Source organism: Takifugu flavidus, chromosome 16 (genome assembly GCF_003711565.1).
Source record: "Takifugu flavidus isolate HTHZ2018 chromosome 16, ASM371156v2, whole genome shotgun sequence".
Classification (NCBI taxonomy): Eukaryota; Metazoa; Chordata; class Actinopteri; order Tetraodontiformes; family Tetraodontidae; genus Takifugu; species Takifugu flavidus.
The window spans coordinates 9,845,811-9,868,612 of record NC_079535.1 but is presented as its reverse complement, the minus strand read 5'-3'; the positions used below and the strand labels follow the sequence as shown (position 1 = coordinate 9,868,612).

Genomic DNA, 22,802 nt, shown 5'->3' with positions numbered 1-22,802 from the left:
CTGGAAAGCGCCTAGAAACAATTTTGATTGTAACAGACACTATATATATAAAGATTGATTGAGTGATTGAATTCTTCCAGTAAAATATTTGGCCATTTAAATCAAGAACATGGGTAATATCAAGTTTTAATAACATTTGATAAGTTTACATTGAATTGATTTCATAAAAAACTTAAAGCACATTTCAATGAAGCTGAAAACAATCATCAATAACATGAGTCAAGACTGCAAATGTAAAAAGGAGATAAAACAATTATTTTTTTTAGGTGACATCAACATTGTAATTCATAAAGATTGCACACACATTGTATGCAGTGAGCTGAAATGGCTGTATTTGGTTAAGGTTGTAGTCAGCACTAACTCGTTTCTGTTGGAACAGAAGAAAATCCTTCTTTAGGATCTAGTATAAAATGCCATTTATGTGAAGCCATGCATTACATTCAGTCTTTGAAAATGAACCATTTCTAACAACCACACTACATCTGTCCTACACTTTAGCATTGATTAGCTGAACTGTTCTGCTTAATTGGATGAATACTGAAAACAGGATTCAATACAGATCCTTGTTATTTCTGTCATGCTGCCAGAGCGCAGTCTTGGCGGTGCCCCAGGTCGGCGAGGGCCACTGCAAATTCAGAGTTCCAGTCTCTGTCAAACACTGATCCGAGCTGGCTCTGCAGGACCTCGGTCTCCGACACATTGGGAGGAGAACGCTGGGCAATCACCAGACCCACTCCAGCCGTGTTCATGAAGTATTCCCCTGACCAGTTAGAAGTTCCTGACAACAACAACAACACCGGCCACTAGAACTCACACCACATTTATGGCACATTTGTTGATTTTCAAAGAATTGCATATATAATGTCTTACTCACCGATATAAGCTACCTTATCAGTCACCATGTATTTATTGTGGTTGACTCTGGAGTAGGGAATATCAGTCTGGTTCCCCACGGGCACGATGTACAATTTCTGAAGAGCAAAATAAAGAAATAAAACCAGGAAAATCACTGGAGATAACATGCTTTAAGGACAGATCCTTGTCCTCCATGCTGGGCCTTACTATCTGGACACTGATTCCATGCTCATGGTTGTCCATTGCAGCTAAAGACTGAAGGAAGGGCAGCATGACTGGATTAGAGGCCCGCCCACAGCTGATCAGCATGCGGATCTTCACCTTCCTCTCATATGCAGCAGCCCTGATGGTGTCATCAATGAGGGACCAGTATCTGTCCATTAAAACACCACCAAGTGAGCAGAAACAGAAGCAGCCTCGTGGGAAACAAAAATGGCTTTCAATTTGGGCGTCAGGTTCACCTCCGGGGTTTCTCAAAAGGCATGGTGGGGGAGTAATCCATGACCGCAATGTGGACGAAGTGCCGGGCCTCAGAAATGATGGAGATAATAGCCTCCAGGTCCATAGTCCTGGACACAGGACAGAACGATGGGGGGGAACCCTGTTGGTGGGACGCCAACAAAACTCATATCTCACGAATTTCCTAATCTTTATATGGCTCATAAAGCTGATGAAATTCTGAAAGAGAAACTCACTGTAAGGTAAAGCCTACTGGAGACATTACCCGCTTTCACCAGCAGGGGGCGGTGTTTGTCGAAGGCAGCGTCATACTCGGCGGGCCAGCGCTGTGGCAGCGAGCTGTTGGCCTGTCCCATCACCCAGTAGGACTGGAAGATCTTGTGCAGGTCCTTTGCCAGGCTGGAGCAGTTGTAGATCACCACCCCGAGCTCCTTCACCTGAAAGAAAGACGCATTTCCTGAAACAGCCCAGTATGTGTTAATGGAACCTGCATATTTGCACATATTAAAAGTAAACCTGCGTGAGAGCCCTCCAGTCAATGTTGGCGCTTCCAATAAAAATATGCTTCCTGTCAACAATCCAAAACTTGCTGTGGAGGACCCCCCCGGTCAGGCGGCCAAAGTTCACCCTCCTCACATGAACCCCTTCAGACAGGAGACCCAAAAGTCACACTTGAGCAAAAGTACACAATCCATGTGTGGGGTAAACAAACAATCCAGCTTAAAACAAAATCATCAAGTATTAAATTTTAACTTTATAATCGAATTTCTGAGCAATGAAAGACTGGGAGTGGGAGATTAAAATAGCAGATAAATTGAAATGAATATCAAAACGACCAAAAACAGAAGAGAGATATACAAACCTTTTTGTTTTAAGATCTTTAAGTCTGTGGAGTTTGCCTTCACACTGGGAATACTGGCCAATGCACGGACACTGATGTTCCTGGAGGGCAGCTCCCCAAGTCCTTCCAGGATGTCTCGTCCCTTCAGTGGACACACATGGACACACGGACACACACACACACACACACACGGATGTTACAGACTGCATTCACAACTTTAATGCCTTCAACACTCGCTCATGTCAACGCGGTTGACGTCTTTGTTTGATGGTGTGTTTGTGGACCCCTCACCGGCTGGTCTGAGGACGAGTTAACGCCGATGTCCTCTCCTGTTAAAGTCCAGTAGAAAGACACCAAGTCCACTTGCTCTGTCGCCATGGAGATGAGTGTTTTCCATGCCTTTTCCAGAGGTAACCCGAAGGTTACATTTCCTTTATACCTCATCTGTTCAGGGATGCTCTCCACCAGGACCATCCTAAGATAGACAATATCATTTTTGAAAACATTAAATATCAGGGAAAAAACTAATAATGTACTAACAAGTCACAAGACATCTTTCTCACGTGCACATATAAAAACATAGATGTGTGTTGTTGATCCATTTAAGCTGTGCATCCAAGTCATGACTTCCCATTCTTCTGTGCTTTTACAGATAAATATATCACATATCAGCAGATAGCCCCTGTGTGACCTGGTACCTGCACTCATCTGCTGTCCCACCAGATTCCTGAGGCAAGGTCTCCTGATCCTGCATGGGCGGGGGTCTTTCCAGCACAACAATGGCCAACACGATCCCCAGGACGATCAGACAAGCCAAAGCGATAGCTAAGGTCACACAACTTTTCGAGTTCTAAGGGAAGGGGCGTGGTTAGACATTAAAGAAAAGCATTTACAAGCCCGATCGGGGTGATGTCCACCTACCTTTTCATTTGAAACGTCACTGTCATCACGAAGGCTTCTATACTCACAGCTCATTTTTCTCGTTTGCCTACTAAAGTCAAAAAGCAGGATAAATGATCATCCAGTGCCACTTTTCTAAAAACAAAAATAACAAAAGCAAACTCACTCACTCGAGCTCCAACAACAAACGAAGCTTCTGCTGCTGCAGCTTTCACTAGAAACAGAACTGAAGACAACCTGGCACAGTTCCTGTTTTCAGTTTCCTTTCTGGCTAAATAAAAATAGAGTGGAAATACGAGCCTTGAAACAAATCATCATTGCTATTCAAGTTTATTGGAAGAAAAAGAAAAACAGAAAATCAAGAGTCAACAACATAAATATCAGCTGAGACGGCAGGATTACATCAAAAATATAGTTTGGGCTGACAGAAAAGGAAACAGAAGGGGGGATTGGACAGAAGTCCATTTTAGCTCTCAAACCTGCTGAAGCTAATGTCGGGAATTCTGATCCCACCGGGGAGGAATAGCAGCAACACTTTGAGCAGGAGTTCAAAAACAAGAAATCACACGTTCGATTATTGCTCGTACGACGACGGAAACATCGTCCCACACCGACCCGCGACACCTGCAGATACTTCTCCTTTCCTTCAGCATCAGGACTGGGGAGCGCCGTGCACGCAAATGGGCTTTTTACCTGCTTTCATATTGCACAGCACCTCAAGAACGACAAGTAGTGCAAAGAAGACAGGGAAGTCGTGTGCAGAAGGGATTCTTTACACAGACCCAGTGCCACAAACCATGTTGTGATTTACAGTGACATTAACACCTGAGGACCAGATATGACTCCTCTCCCCACGGAGCTGATTGTCTTTCCTAAAAACTAGTGTTCAGCCTCCATTTCGAATAAATAAAACACTGCATAGTGGAGAAGGAGCAGGAATTCTTGTACTCTTGTTTTGACTTTGCGGCTGCCAGGAGATTAAGCCCGGGACCCTCCGGCCGTTCAGAGCACATTCCTGGAGGATTTTCCAGCCCCACTTGGACGAAATTGAGCTTTGATTTGCAGAGGAGGGTCTGGACTGGGCTGCTGGAGAGGCACCCGAGTCTACCGACTCTTCAAAGTTGCATTGTCCCAGTTTAAGTCTCTCGCCGCAGACAGCTTATAAATATTGAATACATTCGTGAATCAATCTAGTCAACCAGACAGACAATAAACAGGAATATTGGGTTTCTGAAAATACAACACAGTCAACAGATCTACAAAATGTTGCTTTTTTTCTCCCCAAATAGACAATTTATATAGATTAACACATATTTTCTATGTTTAAATTTAACAAATTTCCCTGAGATGGATCCGCTCAGGCTGGTTTTCAAACAAACCTGGTTGTTACAACTTGCTTCTAAAATTCAGCAAGCTTGGTCATGTGACCCAGACGCCAGAGAAGCCATTTTGGATGCTGAACGCCGTCATGTCCAAAACACTGTTTGTCCTGATAACCTGTGCTGCCTTTCTTATGATGTGGTTTGGTTAAAATATGGTAAAAAGCCCCTAAATGGACCATTCCAGGGTGGCGTTTGAATGCATCGAGGCGTGGTTACATTCTTTGAGTTATTTATCACAATTTGCATCCTGACTTCATGGAATCTGGGTTTTGTTACTGGTGAACAAAGACACGAACCTCTGAACGTACAGATTGCTGAGGCTGGTGAGACGATACCGGTAAGTATTTTGGTACTTCCTCATATACTTCTCTGTGACAATTATGACTGTGTAGGTGTGTAGTGTTCAAAGTCCACTGCACTTCTGCATTTCCTGCTTTCAGTATGTGCACTACCAAACTACACCTGCACTAGTGGAATTACAGCGGGTGTTTTGGGCCCATTTGTCAGGTATCAGACCAAATATCCCTGTCTGACATCATCTGGTGTCACGGCTGCTCTCCTGACGCTGTCACCGGGCCTCGGGCCGCCGCCGCGTTTAGAGGTCGAGTGGACCGTTCGGAAGTCTCGAGAGGGGGTGGATCTGGAGAGTCGGACGCGGGATGAGGATGCAGCAGAAGCTGAGGTCCTGGACAAATCGGGCTGCCCGCGGGGGTCCATGACCGTGTTAATGACTGAGGAGATAGAGAAATGTCCCCGACAGGGAAATATCAGGAACTGAAATGGTTTTTACTCTACAAAGGTTCTAGATTTACCTTCAAGTTGCCTTTGAACTCTCATGAGTTCCTTCAGAATAGATGTGATTTCCTGAAATAAAGACGTTCACAGTAGCTCAGAACCCAACACTGCCCGACACACATCAACAGCTTTTCTCTGAGCCACCAACCTTATTGGAGGTTTTGACGACGGGAACGTCATTTTCAGAATTCACCTTGACTTCAATCTCCTCCCAGATGTCCATTCTGTCCTGGAACAGTGTCCTGATCAGAGATGGAGAGAGCTCATGTTTTTAGGCATCTCATCCATTCAGAAAATTCTGTTTTTTCCAGCTATACAGGATCTTTACTGAAATATACAGTGATTGTAAAGAATGTTCTTTCTAGATTCTCTTACTTTATTTTGGCTGCAAGTTGCTCCGTGTTTTCTCTGATTTCTACAATGACTTGAGACACTGGATTCAACATCAGATTATCCACCTTGGCCTGCAAAAGAAAACACATTTTACAGAGATTTTCTCAGGACAGGCAGCACAGAAGACTCATGCAGGATCACCAAATGACCTCATCTGTGCTCTGATCTTGCTGCCTGCTCCTTTCCTTGTGATCCATGCTGCTCTGCACAGGTTCGCACGTCGATGTAGTCCCTGCGGAGACCCTCTGGTGGTTTAAGCCAGCCTCTGGGATATCGCTGACCAGCTGCAACAGTCAGAATTTACATTTTATTTTCCATTGTGCTGACAAGAACAGGAGGAACGACAAAGTCCAAAACCTACAACATCAACACCCTTGAATTAGAGATTTGTTGCCTAAAAAAGACTGACTCCACACCTTTTCCTGAGTGGCCTCAGCCGTGGCAGCTGGATCGATGTTTGTGGGCTCACCATCTCCTGCCACATCGTGGATCTCTCTGGCTAAGATGGCGAGGTCTTTAGCCAAGTCTTGACTCAAGCTACAAGAAATGAACATCGGTAATCAAATCTTAAACTCCGATTAGAGCACCATTCCCACTTAAACGCAATACTTTCTTTACCGTGCAATCTCAGCACTGTGGTTGGACCAGTTGTGGAGAGTTTCTCCTTCATGTTTGTTGTCCTCCGATTCTTTGCTGGCCTGTTTTGGATGGAGGGCGACCACGGGCTGAGCTCTGGGTCGAGGCTGAGGCCGCGGGCTGTGGAGAGCTGAGGAAGGTTGGGAGCGTTTGTTTTTAGGAGTGCTCTGGTTCGAGTCATACTCGTCATCGTCTGAGGTAGAGGTATAATCGGAGCCTTTCTGTCGTCTCCTAGAGCCTTGGTGCAGCGAATCGGTTTGAGTTAGGGAGGGTAAGGAGAGAGGAGTTAGGGGAGAAAAGGAGAAGAGAACATAAGCAAGGAAAACCACCACCACAGAAACTTCTGTTACTAAGGAAAACTGCTATACAAGAGCTCATTTCTCCTAAACTTTTTCATTGTTTGTCAAGAAATGAGGCCTCGACAGCAGCAGAGTCCAGACAAGACCATAATTTAGTTAAAACATTTGGAAACCGTTAGTTGTTTGTTTTTTTCTTGATCATTAAAAATCCTCAAAAGTTATTATTGTATAACCAAGATGTTTAAGGTTAAATGTGAAGCAGCCTCAAATACATACAGAATGCAGATTTATACCGGTAGACCCAAATGTCTGACCCTGCTCACTGCACCAAAATACCCAATAGAAGGTTAAAAGGATGCACAGACACAGGACTCGGTTCTAATGTCGGCGTTTCTTCTTACCCATCATTGCATTTTGATTAATCTATACAGTAAACTGTCAATTTATCAAACGATTCACCACAGTGGTTAAAATACTTCTGTTGAGGAAAGATAGTTTGTTTTATTCATATAAACCTGAGTTGGCAGGCTGGATGAATTAAACCATAAACGTAATTTGATTTGGATATGCTGATGTAATCAGTTTAGCAAAAGGTTAATAAACAAACCTAAACTTATTACTCGTGTTATTTTACATTCTGTGGATATTTACCTGATGTGCTACCTACAGAAAAGGGTACAAACAAATGCAACATATGAATGTGTTATACTCACTGGCAGTGCTGCTGGCATATTTGGCACTGCTTGAGCGTACACGAGTGAGTGGTGTCCTGTTGAGGGGGGGTTTCTGTGGCCTTTCGACAGGCTTTGGTCCTGGAGCAGAGGCCCGTCGGGCCGAGTTGCCAGCAGACTCGGCGCTGCGGTTGGAGAATCCTGTGCTCCTGCCTATCTCGGTGTCACTGGGGGTGTTGAAGGAGTTGGTGCGCTTACGAGGCATCGCCAGCATGTCCAGCCTGGAGAGTTTCTTGGATTCCTGCGGTTGCTTAGATGGGGCGCTGCCCACCTCCTGCACCGGCTTCTCTGTCTCTGGGCCCTCGTTGTCCGAGGCCTCTCCCAAACGGGCCCTACGAAGCATGGACGCTCGGGTGGGCCTCGGGGCTGACAAGCTCTTTGTGCGAGACAAAACCTGGGACACTCTGGAGGTTTTGCCATCCTCCTTCTGAAGGGGCACAGTGTATTTTCTGTAGGGTGGGTGGGTGTTAGTCTCCTGATCAGAGCAAGGTAAACTCTGAGGATCATCACTCAGGTCTGTGGAGCCATATTTTCCAACGCTGCGTTTGAGTTCCACATGTCTCCAGACGGACTCAGACTGGTTTTTGCTTTCTACACGCTGAGAGTGTCGCCTCTCTGACGCACCAGGCAGCTGGACTGAGTCCTGACTGGTAATACTGGCTGAAGACTTTTCCCTTCGGAAGCCAGTTATAGGAGCCTTTTTAGTCAGCGTGTTAGACCTGGGTCTGTTGCTGTGCTGGCTGACAGTGCTGGAGGTATCTATGTCGGACTCTCCTGATAAGGAGTCTGCTACAGGGGTCATCTCCGACTGTGCAGCCTGGAGTTTCGCCTCCAGAACAGCAAGAACATCCTCTGTCTCTTTTAAGTAAGAGCGTGTGTCCTTGCAGGTTCCCTGCACTGATTCAGACCCCGAGTCTATCTGGGTAGACTGGCTGGTTATGCTGGGCAGCTTGACATTACCTGACTTCTCCTTGGTGAAGCTTTTCTGTCTCAGTAATGTAGATGATGTGCCCTCTCTGGATTCTGAACCATGGCATAGAACAGGAGCCGAAACATTGGGCCTGACTTTTACAGTGTCGTGGCTTCTTCTCGGCTTGGTCAGAGTAGCTGTAGAGAAAGATTTTGTTGTGTGTTTTTTTTCAGTCTTAGCCATACGTGATTTTGATCCTCCGTGGTCGGTTTTGGAAATAGCCTCCTCTGACCCAATGTAGAATGAAGTAGACTGAGCTGGGAGTCTGGGTTTGCTCTCGTGTTTCATCTCTTCTGTGTCTGACAGTGGCCTCCTCCTTTCGTCTACAAGGGAACCGTCCTCAGACTTGCTGGCATCGCTCAGGCTGTCTGGCTCCACATCATTCTGCACCAATAACCTGTGAATGCTGTCCGGAGACTTGCAGCCTGCCAAGCTTTTGTCTTCTACATCAAATGTTGTATGCGGGTCATAATGAACATGAATGCTGGGAGCTGCAATGTCAGTCTTCTCCCCTGGTGGTAGATGAGGCGGAACATGTGGAGATCTTGAACCCTCGCGGTCTGCACTGTCGTTTTGACCGGCCTTGTTTGTGCACGTTCCCTGTGCTGAAATAAAACAGTTTTAATGCATATTAACTACACATGCTCAACGTGAATATCATTCATATTCATCGAGGCGTCTCATTATCATTTCAAATCCGACCGCATCTCGTCAGGTGGCTTACCCCCTCCGGACAGCTCCATCTGGGAAGGTATGTCAACGAAGCCAGATGGGGCACCAGATTCTGTATAGCTGTCTGCCAAACTGGCCCAGCAAGACTTCCATTTAGGAGCACCCTTTAGGCCTACATCTGCTGACTGAACCTGTGTGATGCAGTATACAAGCTATTTAGTCATTTAAAAAGGTAAATTCAGAGAACACAAAATAAGTTGAAACCAAGATGGCGCAAAACGGCTGTTTTAGTTAGGCACAAAACCTCAGAAGACTCAAATTGTTAGTATTTGGTTAGACGCGCAATGATTTTTTTCTTTTTAATGGTAATTCAAATGTAGAGTTCAGAAATCACAGGAGGTTCATCAAACAGAAAAGACACACAGAACGGTAAATTAGGAGAGCAGTTTCAAGTAAATCTCTTTACAGCCAGAGAATGTTAATTGATTATTTAGTCTAACCATTAATCTCCCCCTGAACAGGATAGTTTACCTTTACCAGACTCTGTCCCTGTTCTGCAGCTGGCCTCACCTCCCCACTGCTAGACTGCCTATGCTGCTCCCTGCTCTCAACATTAACAGGGCTAAACGCTGCAGATGTTTCTGCTTCACTCTGGTGGTTTTGTTCTGGGCTCTCACAAACACCAAACACCTGTCAGGAACAGAGCAGTGCCAGTCGACAGGTAAAGTTAGCAACAATATTAGAAAAGCTTCGCTTTTTTTTATCCATGCACTGAACAAACTAGTGAACTCAAAATAGGAAAAAATTATAGGTTACTTTTTTCATCACACTTGCAACAACAAAACACATCATGCCCTTAGATTAATTTCCTACCTGCAGCACTAGTTGTGCCTTATTCATGTTTTGCAAGTAGATAAAATAAACTTACCTTGTCAACTTTGCTCCGTGCCTCTTCTAGCTCTCCATCTTGAACATCAGTTTCAATGGTGTAGGTTCCCGTGTCGCTCAGATTGTCATCCTCCTCATTTTTAGGACAGACGTGCACACTCTTCGCTTCGACGTTCTGAGCTGAGAGGGGCATCACCGGGACCGTAAGGGGAACAGGCTGGTGGATAGGAGAGGAAGTCTGTGGTTGAGAGGGAGCCCTAGACGGAGAGCGGCCAGCGTGGGATGCTACCACCGTCTCCATTTTCGCTGCAGTAGGGAGGCTGGATGCATTTCTCTCGTTGCTGGCGGAAGAGAGCTGCTTTGCTTGTTTTTGGAACTCAGCAATAAATTCCTGGGCAAATTTGGATCTCCGGCCCACGCTACTGAAAGGTTTTGTAGGCACAGATGATGAAGAACGAGAAGAGAAACCGGTACTGATCCGGTCCTCAGTCTTCTCTCTTCGAAGTGAGCCAGCTCTCTGATGGTCGATGGGAGCTGGATCCTTCAGAGGGATGGTGTACCGTTGGGTCGGGGGGGTGTTGGAGGTCTTTCTCTCTTCCGGTGGGCTCGTGCTCTTTCTTGATTTTTCCAACAGGACCCTGACGCCAGGATACTCAGGCGAAGATGCGCTATTGGTTGGCGAGTTGGTATGCTTTTTTCTTGAATTATCATCAAAAAATTCAATGACAAAGGCCTTGTGTGGCTCAGTGTTGCAGTGAGTTGGTCGGGACTGAGACTCTGGAGGAGTGGATGACAGGGGCTGCTCCGAGTCAGAGGAGGTGAAGCGTTGTGGCGGGGAAGCTCTCGCAAATTGTGACGACACGTAGGAAGAAATTTCAGGTTCTGATAAGGAAAACTCATTTCCATTGACTGCAGGCTTCCCCAAATCACTGTAGGTGCCATCCTCATAGTTATTTGCTAGTGATTTAAAAAAAGAAGAAAGAAAAATCCCTCAAAAGTTTGCACATTATTGTATCAAGCAGCCATCTTTGGAAATATACTTACCATTATCCATTTTCCGGAAAGATGGGTCACTGTTTGTGCTGTACATGTCTTCAGCAGGTGACTTCCTCCTCATCATACTAGCATTGCTGTGGACCAGCCAGTCAGCAACCTTATTTTCTGCCGATATCACCTCACTGGGTGTTGTGACGGAATCTATCAAAGGGAGCTTGCGTGGCTGGCGGAAGGAAAACTTAGTTATGTGGTCCTTGATCTTCATTTTACCTGGAGTGCAATCATCAAATTCAATAGTGAAGGAGGCATGGCTTTGGACCATGGCAGGTGTAGGAGCAGAAGGGACACACTCGGGGAGGTTTGGAGTGTCCTTTGTGGGAACCTCATCAACCTGGGGCTCAGGTTTTTTGACCAGTCTTGGCAGAGTTTCCTTTGTAGGGATCTCAAAGTAGCTGGGCTCCCGGTGGTAGGACAAAAGAGACTTGGCTTGACTGTCAGATAGAGATCCATTGACTTCATATCTGACATCTTTAATGGCCTCTGCACAACAAAAACACAGACAGAAATCAGGATTGAGTATAAAATAAGTGGTGTACAACTCAGACAAGACGACACCAAATCACAGAAATATTCCAGTTATCAGACCGAAAACAAATCTGCCCACTGGTCTCTAAGTACCAGCTGATGTGGCCAAATATTTCTTTAGCAGATCAGAGTCCAGCACAAGGGAAGCCGAGTGGGAATAATCTGCTTCAGCCTGAACAACACGGGACAAACAATCATCCTTCCTCCCCCCTCCCGCAGCTTTGGGGGGTCATAATCCATCACGAGGCAGACAGGCACTGCCCGTTGGCATGATACGCTATGGTTTGGCTAACCTTCCACAAATGGTGTCCAGAGACGTGCCCAGGGCTGAGCATTATCCATCTCTCACTGACCCACTAAGCATATCAGATTGCAGTGGCATAGAAATTCATGTCACAACAAATTAGGACTAAGATCACAGATGTGTAAGATCCATTATTAATAATTAGAGAGCCAGTAACAAAAATGGTTTAAGGGTAAATACATCTGTGTAAACAAAAAACACAAGTTACTGGTTTGCGTGAGTAAACAGAAGAAATATTGTTAGACCTGGGAATTTTCTTTCTTGCTTTATTTTAGCCGGGTCTTCATCCTCCCCCCACCAGGAAGGTTGACCATAGAGAGGAGTTGGCTTGGATATTGGAGAATCTGTGGCAGCTGACAGACACACAAGCAGACAGCTTTAGGTTCATACATGGAGTAAAGAAGAAATTTTGTATATAGGATGGCTCAACAAAAATATTTCAGCGTGTAAATACTTATGGATGTGATCAAAGTAAATTCTCAGTCAAGCCTCCAAAAGATAATCCTTCTTATTGATGTCAGGACAGAGCTAATCCTAATCTTTAAAGGAAAAAATACAGGATAGAGGATCAACTGCATCCTAAGATTCTGGGACCCATTGTTTGCACTCTGTCCCGCCCCCAAAATGACTGTTTTCAATTGTCTCGATGCCTTTTTTAAAGCCTTTTAGATGCTGGGTTGCTGCCCATTTTGCTGATCAGAAAATCTAGACACCATATGTCAGTTTTATACATTTAAAGCTGGATCATTTTAATATGTATATGAAAGCCTAAACCTCCTCGGCTCTTCAATAATGCTGCTTTGGACACACACCCCACAGACAGCAACACACTGATGCAGGAAACATGTTATCAATTTTTTCTCCTTATCAAATCCTCTGCTTTTAGCAAATAGACTAAACACAGCCCTGAAAATTGTCCTCAGACCATGTGGAATAGAACACAGAAATATCTAAACAACATCTTTCGTTTTATTTTGAGGATTTATTCATGCAAATGTTTGTGTGCAGATGAATCACTGTTTTAAACACTTTTCTAAAAGCCCCGAGTCCGGCCTGAGTCACACACTACAAAAAGTGAAGAGTCCTGCCCAACAGACAGCCGAAGAATTGGACACACACCACATCCTGTGCAGCTGCAGGGGAAACAAACAGGAGCAGGTAGAAAGCAACTGGTCTCCTGCAGTTTACAGGAGTTACTGAAACACACATTAACCAGATCCAACAAATTACGGCCAAAGACGGTAAAACTGTGTGAAATCAACAGTGTGGCTCCGAATTATAAAACTGTAGTGAAAAACACACGGATACTGCTGAACTCCAGGCAGCAACCATGGTTCCTTGCCTTTAGTGCGCTTGGTTAACAAAGAGTTTACAGAAGCCGCTGTGGTCGGGTCATAGCTGCAGGAGATGCAACAGCCCTTCCACGGTTACAAGCACATCGTCCCCATCTCCAAGTGCTGCAACTCCAGAAGTGTGCAGAGAAACAAGCACAGTTTTCTGTTTTATTTTGAAGTGGCTTTTCTAGATTATTAAACTTTGTTCATTGTCTGTAGAGCAATAAATGTGCAGCTCTTCCACAGAACACTCCAACCTGCTGATGTTTATGATGAAGTTTTGCAAAACTTTTCAAAATGCAAGAGAGTTGGGCCGCAACCTGGATGACGGTAGCAACAGATCCCAATACCGATGTGTCAGTAAAACCCTAACCGCCTTTCTGATTCTTAAACAACACGTGCTGAACCTATCCCTAAGTGTCTTTGAGCACCACACCTCTCCAACAGTCAGGTCTGGCTGAACAAGATAAGAGCGCTTGTGGCTTCAGCTTGTCTGGACAACTCTTTCTCGTGTGAACACACTCTGCCAAATCCAGGATGTAAAGTTCTCTGTCCTTTCTGGATCCACAGGATTGGAGCTCACGTGGCTTCCTGATCTAACACCCAGGAAGTTAATAAAAGAAGCTACACCTCTTTATGGAATGACCTGCAGCTTAAGTCATGCTGACCTCAGATTAACCTCTTTCTTTTCTCTCTCTTCTTGTGCCAAAGGAACAACAGGTCTGTTTCTGTTTCACCAAACGTGCAGTCTTCCTGCTATCGTCTCCCTTCGGAGTATGTTCAGTCAGTTTATTACCTGTGAGAGAGTGGGCTTTTCTCTCAGTCCTCTCCTGCAGTTTAACATTAGAAACAGGTCCCCTGGTCTTCTCTGAACTGTGGAACTGTAGCTTCTCCTTTGCCCTGGCCTCCAGGGCTTTCAGACTAAGCTGCAACTGACTTGTGTACTTCTCGTGCTGCACAGAGGAGAAAATACAATGTGGGAGAACGTGAGAGAGATTAGAAGGTTACACTTACAGTCAATCCACAGTTTGTGGATTTTAAACCCAAGAAACCCAAGATCTGCTGCCATGTTCAGACAGAGAACCCAGACAGTGATAAGTTCTACAGTAATAAATGGCAGAGCTGGTAATAACTGTGCACGTGAAGAAACAGATGCAGACAATAGCAGACATTTATTCACCATGTTGGAAGTATTACTTACTTTAAGAGCTTCCTCTGGGACCTTATGTTGACTCTTCTCCAAGATATAAACATGAGCATGTGCAGGAGGAGTTAAAGAATGCAAACCTTCTCTCTTTATTAGTGCTTACCGTATTTATGAGATGATAATTAGGACGTTTTTTTCCTTTTAATTTATGGCACGATGGAATTTCATACAATAACACTATTGATACCGATGATTTTTACCCTTAACCTGAGGCTAAAATGAGAGCAGAACATGCTATTAGCCCACAGGCACAGTTAATTATGGATTTCCTTTTCATGCATTACAAGTCTATCACATGTTAACTGTTTAGTCTCACACGTAACGTGTGGTAAATCTGTAGGTATTATTTGTTTCCCCAAGATTTCAACTTGTGCTGAAGGTCATAAATATATTATCTACCGGCGACAAGACAGATAATAAAGGAGATGAGCAGCTGAAACCTGTTGCTATTCAAACAACTCTATATCCTTAGTAATCAATTTTCTTGAACCAAGCAAATGCATATCTGACGTACTGGCCGCTGCTCCTGCTAAAAAAGTGCTCACAGCTCCCAGCTGTTATCTTAAATTAGATTTCCCACTTGTGTTTTCTGCTCTTGGGGTCAAGGGGTGCATTTTCTATCTACAGCTGACCATAATCTACAACCCCTGCCTGGAAAACACAGAAGGAACCCACGTGCTAGTGGAGCGAACCGACACAGCGGGGCAATAAAATGAAAAAGGTGCGTTTCTCTGCAGGTGGCCTTCAAAACGAAGAAAGGAAAATTCTGCATTATTCTAGTTTGCATTTTAAACATCCATTAACTCTGTTGCGCTGATGTGTGACACATTCCAAATAGTCAAACATGACACGTGGTTTGATGTGGTGGGAGATTGGAAGTAAAATAGATCCTGCAGAGCGCACATTTGCTTTGTGTTTAGGGTTCAAAATAAGAAAATAAATTAAAGGATATCGTAGCCAAATCGAATGACATCAGAGAGCTTGAGGGTGATGTACGTCTGCTCCGGGATTCGCAGGTCATTGACAAATGTCTGGAAGAAAGAGAGACAGAAAGCATCTTCGCCGTCATTAAGCAAGCACAGCTTTTGACTCAGAGGTGACAGCCTCTCTAGTGCCTTGCAGCGTGTGCTCGTGATGGCTAAGGTGATTTGCAATTGGATCTTTTCCCAATGGAAAGTAAATCCATCAGCACATTAAAACTCTAATGAGATTAGGTCGTTATGCAACGTCCGCCCCGGCTTTAGCGGAATGCTTAACGTCCAGGTAAATGCATGCAACACTGCCGTGTTTGTTGATTAATCAGGTGCCTTCCGCTTAAAGTATTAATAGACAAGAGCCACATTAGAAAGTTTGTAATGGTCGTGGAATGTAAAGAAAGACGACGTGGGAGATACGCAAAAAAAAAGGGAACAGTAGACTTCAGTTTAGTTCTGCTGCACTGATATTTTTCCTTGAATACAAACTTTCAGAAGTCATCACCGTCTGACCTTGACTTGCTGGGGAAATCAGATCAGTCAGATCAAGCTCACTGTTGCAGGTTTCCTGCACATTTGAAATTTCAGAAAAGAAAAAAAAACAATCGACAAATCGATTCAATTCTCTTTTTAGTTTTTTAGTTTTTTTTTAGGAAATAGAACAGTGGTAACAGTTTCATTCTTTTTCAGATCTGAAAATGTATCAAATCAAATCCCATACTTTCCCACACCCCTTTTCACCTCAGATTAATGAGGATAATTACTAACCAAAAAAAAGGTACACTGGATTTCAGCTCAGCTGTTCTGCTCTGATTAGTCCGATTTCCATCTACTCCCTCCAAAAAAACCTTGATGAGAGGAATGAATGGTTTTCGCTCGCTGCTACACAGTGGGAAAATGCCGCTGCAAAGCAGTGATGGAGCAGGACCAAAATCAGATAGATACTGAGGGAAAAAAAGGGGGGTCTACAGTCTCCAGTTCCCTGATTACAATGTTTCTACTTGTGGTCTCCGTCCCTGGCACACAGAGAGGGGCACTTTGTGCTCTGGGACTTATTGGGAGCACAAAGGCTGGCTCCTTTAACACTGTGCACTGAGGCAGGTAGTCACGAGACTCTGGCTCACCCCGTTCAAGCTGCCCAGATCCTTCACCATGTGCTCGTCTGCGTTGTGGTCATAGTTGATGACGGCGTGTTGTTTGTCGACGCTGCGAGACTGCAACAGGAAATCAGAGACAACGCCATGAGTAAAGAGACAGAGGTGTCATTTTGTGGGGTTTTCATCTTTGGTGGCATGTAGATGACCAAGACTAAGGATAAAAAAAAGCCTGAGGATTGCCAATTCTCATAAACTCAGGCTTGTTTTTCTGGCCCAAATGATGATGAAATGAAACTATGACTGAATTGCTCAGACTCTTGGAAACACTGACATGTGTTCCCTGTACTGGAAGAGTGATTCTAAACATGCTCTCCACTGGAGCCTAGAAATATAGATCAGATTTATAATCCCTGGGAGGTGATCGAGTGCAACGGACTAAATCTCTTCTAGGCAAGTGAAGCAGGACTCGGTTTGAACGAGAGCTGATTTGAGATGCAAAAGACTGAGAGGTTAACGGAGGTTAACCAGTGGATGCAGACAAAAAGGCTGTCCGCCCAGTCGGGAAGCAGTCCTGAAAATTAAGAGGAGAAGTCAAGTACGTTTCATTTCGGAAAAACGCGAGCTGAGGTTTAGGTCGATGCGGCACCGCCTAAATGTAGTCATGAGAAGCGTCTTAAAAATAAGCAACCACTCTGTGGTTGGCAGAGAAACGAAAGACGGAAGCGTCCTTTCCTAAGCGTGGAGCGAGAAGACGATGGGAGGGAGAATATTGTGCAATGATAACATAGACATTGTGTTGCTCACAGACGCTGCACGGGAGGAAAAACACAAAACTCTGGAATGCTTTTGCTGTGTTTCAAATCATTGTGTGAAAGGCTGTCGGGGCAACAATGTGTGGATGCAACATCGCTAGGTTACACACACAAAGCGAGCAGGGCCTCCTAACGGGTGCTCGCACATCTACGTGGCTGCGCCTGTCCCGTCAAACCTCAGCGGGGAGTAACAAACACGTGAGCATTTTTTTAAAACAGATTATCCTGACCGATTTAGAGGTCAGCAACTCGGGTAAACAAGTGCACGCTCTGGCCAGGTCGAACACACAAAGTCACACACCTGCAGCATTAACTCGCAGTCGTCCCGTCCCACAAAGATCATCTCCCGGGGCAGACGGTGGCGCGTGCCGGAGCTGCTGACCAGGAACCATGATGTCACACTCATGCTGGGATCGCTCTTCAAGACTTTATGAACATCCTGGAAAATAAACAGGACAGACAAATGGGTCAAAGTCGCCCAAAGGTGATGAGGGATTGAGGGATGGGTGGAAATCAGGAGGAGGGAAGGATGCAAAGTCAATACCTGTTTACCAGGACAAAGCAAGGTGGAGATAGGTGAGGGGAAGTGATCATCACACCTGAGATAAACCTCTATTCCCCCTTTAACAATGCATGTCCGGATGTCTTGACATAGATATCTTCATTTCGACAAACATAACAACAGCAATGCACGTGTTGGAATGTTGGCCAGCCTGTCATACGTGGACAGAGCTCCAGAGCTCCTCGCGTTTAACCAAATAGACAAAAAGTCGACAGAATCCACGGTGGATTTCATCGTTTCAGCCGTGAGAAACCTGTTGCGAGTCTGGGTGACAGCTAGCCAACAACCTCAACCACTGACTCCGGCTGAAACTCCCTTTAACATTGGATAAAAATACCACCGAGGGATTGGTAAGAAATTTCCCTTTTAGCTTCCCTGTACGGACATGTGTAGTGGCATGAATAACGTGTCTGGAAGCCAGACCGTTTGCGTCTGTGCGGGTGACACTGTTTAGCTAACTTCAGTCAACCTTCGCCCACACGAAACAGCGTTTTCCAACCATTCGCTCCCCACAAAGACCTACCTTTAATCCCCTCTCCGTTTCACCCCGTAGTGAAGCCAGTGTTTAACGTCCTGGGGCAGAAAGCAATTCGAAAACGGGAATGTTAAGAGAAGCAGGTAACACCGGACAGGTAAAGCGACAACACCCTCTTCTTCCTCCGGGAATGACACCCGACCGAAACTCTCCAGCTCCGCCACCGACACGGTGACGTCGTCTGACACGGCACTTCAAACGGAGAGGAGCTCAGAGAGGCGGTGGAAGGTAAGACCTCTCGCTCTGACTGTTTTCCGCTTGACAGCCAGTCGTGACAGCGCCTCAAACGTCGACGTATTGCAGCGCTTGGGGGGGGGGGGGAAGTAGTTGTCAACGTTTCGTATAAAAAGCAGTGGATTAAAATGCACTTTTCTTTTTAAAAAAAATCAGAATGGAAAGAAACAGTTTACGTTTTAAATGCAACTAAACAAACGGACATGTTGATTAAAACCAACACATTTGGGGAATGCAATGCTTTGCATAATGATTCATTCAAGAACCATTACACCAGTGTTGAAATATTACATTATATATTTGGTTAACCTTAAGGAGACCGGTAAGATTATATCAATAGGATTACGGAATCCTGTCCTGAATTGTAAACACTATGCCCATTATACTTCTAACCGTAAATATATAAGATGTAACAAAAACCACAATACTACTACTACTAACAAAATAAAATAATAATAACAACAATAACAACAACAATAATAACAATAATAATACATTTAGTGGATATATACTTGATGTAATTTGTATTTTAAACAGTCCGATTTTAAATAAGTTGTATGCGTAACTTTATAAATCAGAGCACAGGAAATTGGGAGTTCATCTGCTCAATAGACGATCTTCGGTTCATGTCAAGGCCAATAGTAAAACTTTTTACCTTCTTCAAAAGTCATGAGGTTACCGCCTAGACAAGGAAATCACTTCGAACAGTAAAGAAAATAATAAAGTAATAAAAAGTTTTTCTATGCAATTGACCTAAATTAGTAGTCAAAAATATAGTTAGTACATTTTTACCATTGCCTTTTGGATCTCGAGCGCACCTCAGGAGACAGTCATTCATTCACATTAGGTGATGCATTTTCTGTCAAACACTTGTTGTCAATCATAACAGTGCCTGATATGGTGAGATTAAAAAACCACTACTCCATCTTTTTGCATACGACTGATACACGCTAGATGGCGCTCTCGTTCCGAGTGATATTGATCCCGAGCCACATGCGTAGCCTCAAAAAGTGGCACAAAGTATCTTAAACTGCAGCTTTACAAATGCAAATGTGTTGTCCCAATGTTCCAATTCTCATCTGACATTAAGTCAATTTGAAATTAAAGCATTGATGCAGGTACAGTTCAATTTATTGAATAAAATTCAAAACAACTATGTTGGGAAGGAAGTCAAAAGGTCAACTGTGTTGTTTTAAGTTAAAACATTTTCCAATCATTTGAAACCTTTCTGCAAACAGATTTTAAGTGTTTTCTGCTTCTCTCACTGTTTACAAAGGTATGTGCGGTGAACAGGTCGAACCTGTTCCTTGGGCCCCGTCCTGTCACACCACAACTGCAACCATCAGGGTTGCAAAACTTCAAAATCACAACAGCTCCCACCACCATGCTAAAGCTAACTTTCTATAGTATATTTAAATTATTATGTAGTTAAAACATTACCTCCTACCCTGGACAATCATTAGATCCAATGATTGACATTAAGGCTAATAAAACCAAAAGGTCAGAATAGAGAATCCAAATTCTGCCTTCAATGAGTGTAGATCAGAAGGTGTGTTTGCAAAGAAGAGCAGAATGCTAGCTTGCAGGCTGTGTGACTGACATCTTCTCTGCACAGCGCAGCACTCCATCACCCCCCTGGGAATCCCACAGCCAAGCTGCAGCGCCAGCCCAGCAGCATTGTGGGTAGTGCAGCTGGAGTTAGGAGAGGGGTGGTTGTCAGGTGAGTCCCACTCCTGGCCAAAGCCTCGGTGTGGGTATGTGCTGCTGTGCACTGCAGCTGGCCAAAAGACAGACTGGGAGGCCTGGTTGTCAACATCTGCTCCAGAGACTGTACCATCTGCTCGAGACCCAGCGGGGCAGGGCGGGGTGGGGCGAATGTCTCCTGTCTAACCAAAAACAACGCAATCAGAAGCAGGAGGCAACGGGATTTGCTGCGTTTTTATGTGCGATCACGGGAATAAGCCACATTCCTGCTCATCTGGACTAGTGAGAGAAAAAAAGATGCACGTTATACAGTCAGGTCTGTCATTTTCCCTTCACCTGTTTTTTTTTTTTTAAATTGATGCATAAACAAAATGAGATTAAACTATGTAAAGCGAAATGTATTGTTTTGAATGACGTGCATGCTGAAGTAGAACTGTGACCTGTAGTGTTGCGGTGTCGATGGACGTTGACCTTGAAGAAACCGATTAGAAACTCAAACCTTTACTTTTTCTCCGTTCCACAAAGCTACTGAAGACATATAAAGAAACTGAAGGTGGCTGCAGTGAAGAGCTCTGAAAACATATTCAGGGAGGTAATTATGAATGTATTGGCCCCTTTGTATGTTATTTTCAGCCACTGAATGCAAAAGTACAATTACATTTATTTCCAACAGTTATAATAAACTGTATAGAAACTTAAGAAGCATAAATATATCAAGGAAATTTCATAGGACTGAGTTTAATGTGGAGCTTTTAAGATTTCACAATAAAAGCCTGCACAGCTTCTTGTTAAGACATTTTATTTCATCAATTTGAAGGAAACAAGTAAAAACAGTGTACAAAGTTTATATTATTTGTTTACTAAAGCTGGTGTCCTCAGTTTCAGGAATATGAGAGGGCAGGTACAAAACAAAGGTTGAAATATAAAATAAAAAGTATAAAATGATTTTCCCTATTTTCAGAAGGTCAGAACAAAGAGTGAGCGTGCATAGGAATAATTAAAAACTGGATTCAAGAATGAAAGAAATGAATTTTGCAAATAGCATGAAATGAAACAGGTAAAAACCAGTACATTCAATAAGGTATGATGCACTTTTCCAGAAATGATTATCCGTCATCTCAAAAATTCTGAAGCACTTTTGTTTTTGGAAAACTTTTGAGTACACAGGAGTTCTTAGTTCCCAAGAGTCTCGGTTTATTCAAACAAGCAACTCGTTTCATTTCTAACCACAACATTTGAATCTACACTGTAAAAACAAGCTAATTTAGTCTTTACCAACCATAAAGTACAAATAAAGAGACCAAATACAATCATTTTGGGGCTGCAAAGTGCATATCATTGGCACAGTTAAAGTCATTTTAGTCAATGCTGGTCACATATAAATAACTCAGAAGGTTGTGAAAGGACAGAATTCCCCTGAAGTAGCAAATCAAGGAATACCGTGCGTGAGTTTGTGATCCCCAAAGCTATGCTTGCCTGCAAAGTATTCCTAAAGAAATGACCTCATTGAGGCAGCTGTGAATGCACTGGGTGGTGAACACCCAATACCGTACTGTACATGGAGGAAAAACCCAGAGGAGAGAAGAGGTTCTGACGGGTCAGTGCTGGCTGACCCGTCGTGGACAGAAACCAGGAGGCGTCTGCAGCCCAGCATCAAGAAGGAAAGGAGCGGGGGCACTGTAAGCACTTATACTTCAGGGGAGGGAGAGGAAGGAGGTTTCTGCTTCTGAGCAGGAAACTGAGGGTTTCTCTGCAGCTCTGATGTGCAAGGAAGCTCCGAGGGATCGACTGGAAGGCTGCCGACCGCTCGCTCCGCATCAGATTGTACAGCACGATGGTCATCAGTCTCGGCGCCGTTTTTGCGTGACAATTGACAATTTGCGTGTGTCAGTTTGACATCAGTATAGAAGAAACGTGATCCTGCCCAGACGTGGGGGGGGGGGGAATCAGGCATGTCAGCATGCAGAAAAAATGACTTTATTTGAGACGGTACATTCACTCATTTTGACTCAAATGATATCCTGATGTCCTAAATTTGATTTTTGTTTTCAGAAGTCAAAGAGAGAGAAACCATTATCACCCACCTAACTAACTTTGTTCACGTTTTTTTTTTTTTTGGTCCACAGTTTTTTTTTTTGTTTTTTTTTTTTGAAATTCTTGACCAATATAGTTTCTATACCTATAAAACATCCCCCTTTCAAAATTCATATCAGTGGCCTCATTTGTGCATAACATATCTGCATTTTCCACAATCATTATGGTGTATGGATGCCTGCTCAGAATACAAGATAATAACCAGAAAATGCAGGGTTAGTGTTGACGCGCTCTGTGGTCAGTCTTCAAAGGGGGCTCACAGAACGACCACAGTTGTTTGTTTTTCTTCAGATTTCCTCCTTGGAAAACGCAACTTGCAGATTGTTAAATGGCAAATTCCACCAACGGCGTCTGCAGATGATGCTGGGAGACTTCTGAGAGTGCAGTCGGGTGGGGTGCGGGGGAGACGGCGGGACCTGTGGAGCGGGCCGCTCAGGCTGTCCCACTGGCGGAGTAGGAGAACTGGGGGAAGTGGGGTCTCCGCTCGCTGTCGAATGACTCCATACTATCGTCTGAGCACAAGAGGGAAGGAAGGGAGATCAG

General features: G+C 44.2%; 3 protein-coding genes and 1 long non-coding RNA gene across 11 annotated transcripts in view; 1 reads left to right on the top strand and 3 right to left on the bottom strand.

The window, feature by feature from the left end:
- Positions 1–110: 110 nt before the first annotated feature.
- Positions 111–3,675, bottom strand: LOC130513169 (5'-3' exonuclease PLD4). 3 transcript variants are annotated; one of them, XM_057011817.1, is made up of 12 exons: positions 3,535–3,675; positions 3,222–3,326; positions 3,077–3,146; positions 2,854–3,005; positions 2,447–2,630; positions 2,177–2,297; positions 1,831–1,958; positions 1,551–1,751; positions 1,317–1,456; positions 1,063–1,228; positions 875–971; positions 111–778 (listed from the first exon to the last, which is right to left on the bottom strand). In XM_057011817.1, exons 3-12 carry the CDS (start codon positions 3,128–3,130, stop codon positions 576–578), a joined length of 1,446 nt encoding a protein of 481 aa, XP_056867797.1. In that variant the 5' UTR covers positions 3,131–3,146; positions 3,222–3,326; positions 3,535–3,675; the 3' UTR covers positions 111–575. The 3 variants fall into 3 exon arrangements, with proteins under 3 accessions (XP_056867797.1, XP_056867800.1, XP_056867799.1); XM_057011820.1 differs by having other exon boundaries at positions 3,077–3,143; XM_057011819.1 differs by having other exon boundaries at positions 3,226–3,326.
- On the bottom strand, positions 3,367–18,428 carry cep170ba (centrosomal protein 170Ba). 4 transcript variants are annotated; one of them, XM_057011793.1, is made up of 19 exons: positions 18,216–18,428; positions 17,432–17,569; positions 16,346–16,435; positions 15,200–15,278; positions 14,242–14,300; positions 13,837–13,993; positions 11,952–12,059; positions 10,866–11,357; positions 9,862–10,778; positions 9,465–9,623; positions 8,986–9,124; positions 7,274–8,866; positions 6,244–6,391; positions 6,042–6,162; positions 5,775–5,909; positions 5,608–5,696; positions 5,381–5,474; positions 5,250–5,301; positions 3,367–5,168 (listed from the first exon to the last, which is right to left on the bottom strand). In XM_057011793.1, exons 2-19 carry the CDS (start codon positions 17,534–17,536, stop codon positions 4,948–4,950), a joined length of 4,758 nt encoding a protein of 1,585 aa, XP_056867773.1. In that variant the 5' UTR covers positions 17,537–17,569; positions 18,216–18,428; the 3' UTR covers positions 3,367–4,947. The 4 variants fall into 4 exon arrangements, with proteins under 4 accessions (XP_056867773.1, XP_056867771.1, XP_056867772.1 ...); XM_057011791.1 differs by having other exon boundaries at positions 6,244–6,499; positions 18,216–18,427; XM_057011792.1 differs by having other exon boundaries at positions 6,244–6,499; positions 9,504–9,623; positions 18,216–18,426.
- On the top strand, positions 18,318–20,950 carry LOC130513186 (uncharacterized). Of its 2 annotated transcripts, none has more exons than XR_008946637.1 (2): positions 18,318–18,455; positions 20,077–20,950. It is a non-coding gene; the product is annotated as an uncharacterized LOC130513186 (long non-coding RNA). The 2 variants fall into 2 exon arrangements; XR_008946638.1 differs by having other exon boundaries at positions 18,326–18,455; positions 20,082–20,950.
- akt1 (v-akt murine thymoma viral oncogene homolog 1) overlaps positions 20,948–22,802 on the bottom strand; it is a 23,740-nt gene continuing 21,885 nt past the window's right edge. For both annotated transcript variants that reach the window (XM_057011822.1, XM_057011821.1), the window contains exon 14: positions 20,948–22,771. In XM_057011822.1, coding sequence (XP_056867802.1) covers positions 22,692–22,771 — 80 coding nt within the window. In that variant the 3' untranslated portion in view covers positions 20,948–22,691. The remainder of the gene's footprint in view (positions 22,772–22,802) is intronic.